This window comes from Tinamus guttatus, unplaced genomic scaffold (assembly GCF_059628265.1).
Source record: "Tinamus guttatus ecotype Peru unplaced genomic scaffold, ASM5962826v1 Tinamus_guttatus_pri_ptg001752l, whole genome shotgun sequence".
Classification (NCBI taxonomy): Eukaryota; Metazoa; Chordata; class Aves; order Tinamiformes; family Tinamidae; genus Tinamus; species Tinamus guttatus.
Window position 1 is genome coordinate 37,939 of NW_028290286.1, and position 6,000 is coordinate 43,938.

The 6,000-nt window shown below is 61.1% G+C and overlaps 1 protein-coding gene across 1 annotated transcript; it reads right to left on the reverse strand.

The window, feature by feature from the left end:
• Window positions 1–3,701: 3,701 nt before the first annotated feature.
• Window positions 3,702–4,153, reverse strand: LOC148590088 (cytochrome c oxidase subunit 6B1-like). The gene is made up of 3 exons (XM_088539490.1): window positions 4,012–4,153; window positions 3,834–3,934; window positions 3,702–3,755 (listed from the first exon to the last, which is right to left on the reverse strand). Exons 1-3 carry the CDS (start codon window positions 4,151–4,153, stop codon window positions 3,702–3,704), a joined length of 297 nt encoding a protein of 98 aa, XP_088395616.1.
• Between the last annotated feature and the right edge of the window lie 1,847 nt (window positions 4,154–6,000).

Here is a 6,000-nt window from a genome sequence, read left to right on the forward strand (position 1 = left end):
CGCGCTGACACCCCTTGCATGCACGGACAGCCACCCTGCATGGACAACAGTCCACTCACAGTGACACGCCCTGCATGAGGACAACAGCCTGCTGGGACAACAGCCAGCTCGCGCCAACACCCCCTGCACGCAGGGACAGCCGCCCTGCAGGGACAACAGCCTGCGGGGACAACAGCCTGCTCAGGGTGACACCCCTTGCACGCAGGGACAGCCGCCCTGCAGGGACAACAGCCTGCAAGGACAACAGCCTGCTCACGGTGACACCCCTTGCACGCAGGGACAGCCGCCCTGCAGGGACAACAGCCTGCGGGGACAACAGCCTGCTCACGGTGACACCCCTTGCACGCAGGGACAGCTACCCTGCGGGGACAATAGCCTGTGGGGACAACAGCCGGCTCGCACTGACAACCCCGGCATGCAGGGACAGCCGCCCTTCGGGGACAACAGTCCGCTCACGGTGACACCCCCTGTGCAGAGACACCCCCTGCACGGGGACAGCTGCTCTACGGGGAGAACAGCCGGCTCACGCTGACACCCCCTGCGCAGAGACAGCCGTCCTGCGGGGACAACAGCCCTGTACAGGGACAACAGCCCGTGAGGACAACAGCCAGCCCATGGCGACACCCTCTGCACGCGGGGACAGCCGTCCTGCGGGGACAACAGCCCTGTGCGGGGACAACAGCCGGCTCACGTTGACACCCCCATGCATGGGGACAGCCGCCCTGGGAGGGACAACACCCTGCTCACGCTGACACCCCCTGCATGGGGACAACAGCCCGCTCGCGCTTACACCCCCCGCGCACAGGGACACCCCTCCGCACCCCCTGCACCCCCTGCTCGCAGTGACACCCCTCTCGACCCCCTGCTCACGGTGACGCCTCCCTACACCCCTTCCACCCGCTGCTCACGGTGACACCGCGCTGTACCCTCCGCACGTGGTGACACCCGCCCCGTACCCCCTTCTACACGCTGCTCGCGGTGACAACCCCCCACAGCCCCTGCTCGCGGTGACACCCCCTGCTCGCGGTGACACCCTTCCTGTACCCCCCGTTTGCAGTGACACCCCCCCGCACCCCCTGCTCGCGGTGACACCCCCTGCTCACGGTGACACCCCTCGTCACCCCCTGCTCGCGGTGACACCCTTCCTGTACCCCCCGTTTGCAGTGACACCCCCCCGCATCCCCTGCTCACGGTGACACCCCCTGCTCACGGTGACACCCCTCGTCACCCCCTGCTCGCAGTGACACCCCCCCCGCACCCCCGGTCACCCGCTGCTCACGGTGACAAACGGGTCCCCCCGCGCACGGTGACTCACACACCCCTGGACCCCCTTCCACCGGCGACAACAGTCGGCGCCGCCTGCTCTTTGTCTGAGGGTTTCCCTCGGTGACGGTGACGGGATGGGGACAGGAAAGGGCGAGCCGGGCCAGGAAACGGCCCCGGAGATGGGGGGGGACGGGAAGGGGCCGGAGGGAAGGGAAGGGGGGGGGGGGGGAACCTACGGAGCCGGAGCGGGAGGACGGGACACGGGAAGGGGGTTGTTGGGAAGGGGGTTGTTGGGAAAGGGGGTTGTTGGGAAAGGGGGTTGTTGGGAAGGGGGGGTCGTTGGGAAGGGGGGGTCGTTGGGAAGGGGGATCGTTGGGAAGGGGGGGTCGTTGGGAAGGGGGGTCGTTGGGAAGGGGGGGTCGTTGGGAAGGGGGGGTCGTTGGGAAGGGGGGGTCGTTGGGACAGGGGGGGATCTTTGGGAAGAGGGATCTTTGGGAAAGGGTATTGTTGGGAATGGGCGGTTCATTGGGAAGGGGGATCTTTGGGAAGGGGGGGATCATTGGGAAAGGGAGGGGGTAATTGGGAAAGGGGGGGGTCATTGGGAAAGGGGGGGAACTTTGGGAAAGGGGGGGGATCTTTGGGAAAGGGGGGGATCTTTGGGAAAGGGAGGGGGTAATTGGGAAAGGGAGGGGGTAATTGGGAAAGGGGGGGGTCATTGGGAAGGGGGGGTTTCCATTGGGAAGGGGGGGGTCATTGGGAAAGGGGTTTCCATTGGGAAAGGGGTTCTTTGGGAAGGGTATTGTTGGGAATGGGGGGTTCATTGGGAAGGGGGGGGATCTTTGGGAAAGGGGGGGATCATTGGGACAGGGGGGCTCTTTGGGACAGGGGGATCATTGGGACAGGGGGATCTTTGGGAAGGGGGATCTTTGGGAAGGGGGATCTTTGGGAAGGGGGATCTTTGGGAAGGAGGGGTTCATTGGGAAGGGGGGGTTCTTTGGGAAGGGGGGATCTTTGGGAAGGGGGGATCTTTGGGAAGGGGGGATCTTTGGGAAGGGGGGATCATTGGAAAGGGGGGGATCATTGGAAAGGGGGGGATCATTGGGAAAGGGGGGGATCATTGGGAAGGGTGTTGTTGGGAATGGGGGGTTCATTGGGAAGGGGGGGTCATTGGGAATGGGGGGTTCATTGGGAAGGGGGGATCTTTGCGAAGGGGGGGGTCATTGGAAACAGGGATCATTGGGAGGGGGGTTTCCATTAGGAAGGGGGTTCTTGGGAAGGGTATTGTTGGGAAGGGGGGGATCATTAGAAGGGGGGGATCTTTGGGAAAGAGGGGGGTCATTGGGAAGGGGGGGGTCATTGGGAAAGGGGAGGGTCATTGGGAAAGGGGTTTCCATTGGGAAAGGGGTTCTTTGGGAAGGGTATTGTTGGGAATGGGGGGTTCATTGGGAAGGGGGATCTTTGGGAAGGGGGGGATCTTTGCGAAGGGGGGGTCATTGGGAAAGGGGGGGGTCATTGGGATGGGGGGGTTTCATTGGGAAAGGGGGTTTCCATTGGGAAGGGGGGTCATTGGGAAGGGGGGTCATTGGGGGGGTTCATTGGGAAAGGGGGGGATCTTTGGGAAAGGGGATTTCCATTGGGAATGGGGGGTCATTGGGACGGGGGGGTCACTGGGACAGGGGTTGTTGGGAATGGGGGGTTCATTGGGAAGGGGGGGATCATTGGGAAAGGGGGGTTTCCATTGGGAAGGGGGGGGATCATTGGGAAGGGGGAATGGGGGGGTCATTGGGAAAGGGGGGGTCATTGGGAAAGGGGGGGTTTCCATTGGGAAGGGGGGGATCATTGGGAAAGGGGGGGGGTCATTGGGAAAGGGGGGGGGTCATTGGGAAAGGGGGGGGGGTCATTGGGAAAGGGGTTTCCATTGGGAAGGGGGGGTCATTGGGATGGGGGGGGTCACTGGGACAGGGGTTGTTGGGAATGGGGGGTTCATTGGGAAGAGGGTTCTTTGGGAAGGGGGGATCATTGGGAAGGGGGGGGATCATTGGGAAGGGGGGGATCTTTGGGAAAGGGGGGATCTTTGGGAAAGGGGGGGGGGATCTTTGGGAAAGGGGGGGGGATCTTTGGGAAAGGGGGGGGGATCTTTGGGAAAGGGGGATCTTTGGGAAGGGGGGTTCATTGGGAAGGGGGGGTTTCCATTGGGAAAGGGGTTTCCATTGGGAAAGGGGTTCTTTGGGAAGGGTATTGTTGGGAATGGGGGGTTCATTGGGAAGGGGGGATCTTTGGAAACAGGGATCATTGGGAAGGGGGTTTCCATTGGAAAGGGGGGTTCATTGGAAAGGGGGGTTCATTGGAAAGGGGGGTTCATTGGAAAGGGGTCTCATTGCGAAGCCGGTTTATTGGGGACGGAGAAGAGGCCGCCATCGGCCGCGCCGCCGTCCCTAGATGCGCCCGGGGAAGGTTCCGTCCGCCCGCTGCTCGTCCCAGCGCTGGATCTACACCCGGAAAGGAACAGGCGGACGGGGCCCGGCTCGGAGCGCGAGCCGCAGGCCCCGCGGAACCGCCGAACCCACCCAAAACGTGGGGCAGATGGACTTGAACACCCGGTAGTACCACAGGCACGGGGTGACGTCGCGGTGTTTGGCGGTCAGCGCCTTCATGCAGCGGTGGTAGTCTGGGGGGACAACGGCGGGACGGGGGTGACGTCCCCCGTTGTCCCCACGTTGTCCCCATGTCCCCCTTGCGACTCACCCAGGTAGTTCTGGAAGCAGCTGCGGGTCTGGTTGGCGTTGGGGAAGCGGGAGTCGAACGGGGCCGTCACGTAGTGGCTCAGGGCGCCCTTGGGGCCCTTCTTGTCGCCCTTCTTGTCGCCGAGCTCCGCGGCGCACGACATGGCTGCGGGGACGGGGGCACCTCGGAGCCCGGCCACGCCGGAGGCGCCAAAGGAGGCGCCCGCCTTGCGGAGAAGCTCCGATTTTCACACAGAAATGTCGCTCCCGGTCCCCTCCGAGCCTCCCCGGTGGCCCCGCGGCCTCCGCTCCACGGCACCTGCGCGACCCTCACACGCGCCCGCCGCCATGGCCGCCGCCTCCCGCGCGGAGCCGGCCCCGCCCACGACGCGGCGGGCGGCGCTCCCATTGGCCGAGCCCTTCCCGCCGCCGGGGCGCCGGCCAATGGGAGCGCGCGGAGCCCTCGCGCGCCGCGCCGCGCCCCCCCCCTCCCCCGCGGAGCGGCCGTTGGGAGCAACGGGCGGGGGCGGGGCCGCGTTTGCGCGGGAAGGGGGAGCCGCAGCCAATCAGGAGGCGCCGCGGGATGGCCCCGCCCCCTCAGGGCCGCTTCCCCTAGGGCGCCCCGAGAGCCCCAAAATATCCCGTTTTAGCCCCAAAATAGTCCCAAAATACCCCCTTTTAGCCCCAAAAAAGCCCCAAACAGCCCCTTAGAGCCCCAAAACAGACCCTTAGAACCCCAAAATATCCCATTACGGCCCCAAAATATCCCATTATAGCCCCAAAATAACCCCAAAATATCCCATTATAGCCCCCAAATAGCCATTAATAGTCCCCAAACAGCCCCTAATAACCCCAAAACAGCCCCTTAGAGACCCAAAATATCCCATTATAGCCCCAAAATATCCCACTGTAGCCCCCAAGCAGCCCCTAATAGCCCCGAAACAGCCCCTTAGAGCCCCAAAATATCCGGTTATAGCCCCAAAATAGTCCCAAACTATCCCATTACAGCCCCAAAACAGCCCCTAATAACCCCCAAAGAGCCCCTTAGAGCTCCAAAATATCCCACTATAGCCCCAAAATATCCTGCTATCGCTCCAAAATAGGCCCTAATAGCCCCAAAACAGCGTCTTAGAGCCCCCAAATATCCCGTTACAGCCCCAAAATAGCCCCTAATATCCCCAAAACAGCCCAAATAACCCAAAAACAGCCCCTTAGAGCTCCAAAATATCCCATTATAGTCCCAAAATATCTCATGATAGCCCCAAAATATCCCGCTATAGCCCCAAAATAACCCCCAAATATCCCATTATAGCCCCCAAATAGCCCCAATAGCCCCAAAACAGCCCCTAATAACCCCAAAACAGCCCCTAATAATCCCAAAACAGCCCCTTAGAGCTCCAAAATATCCCATTATAGCCCCAAAATATCCCGTTATAGCCCCAAAATAGCCCCTAATAGCTCCAAAACAGCCCCTTAGAGCCCCAAAATATCCCATTATAGCCCCAAAATATCCCGCTATAGCCCCAAAATAGCCCCTAATAGCTCCAAAACAGCCCCTTAGAGCCCCAAAATATCCCATTATAGCCCCAAAATATCCCGCTATAGCCCCAAAATAGCCCCTAATAGCCCCAAAACAGCCCCTTAGAACCCCAAAATATCCCGTTATAGCCCCCAAATATCCCACTGTAGCCCCAAAATAGCCCCTAATAGCCCCAAAACAGCCCCTAATAACCCCAAACAGCCCCTTAGAGCTCCAAAATATCCCATTATAGTCCCAAAATATCCCGCTATTGCCCCAAAATATCCCGCTATCGCCCCAAAATAGCCCCAAAATCTCCCACTATAGCCCCCCAAAACAGCCCCAATAGCCCCAAATCAGCCCCTTAGAGCCCCAAAATATCCCGTTCTAGCCCCAAAACAGCCCCTTGGGGCCCCCTGATCCCCTCTGAGACCCCAAAATATCCCTTAGGGACCCCAAATCCCTTCAGGGACCCCAAATTTCCCTCCGAGA

Bases quoted from the DNA above. Each gene is read 5' to 3' on its own strand.
- LOC148590088 (XM_088539490.1), bottom strand. From the start codon at position 4,153: ATGTCGTGCGCCGCGGAGCTCGGCGACAAGAAGGGCGACAAGAAGGGC. The intron at 3,935-4,011 runs GTGAGTCGCAAG...TTGTCCCCCCAG, and splicing joins CTGCTTCCAGAACTACCTGG to ACTACCACCGCTGCATGAAG. The intron at 3,756-3,833 runs GTGGGTTCGGCG...TTCCGGGTGTAG, and splicing joins CCATCTGCCCCACGTTTTGG to ATCCAGCGCTGGGACGAGCA.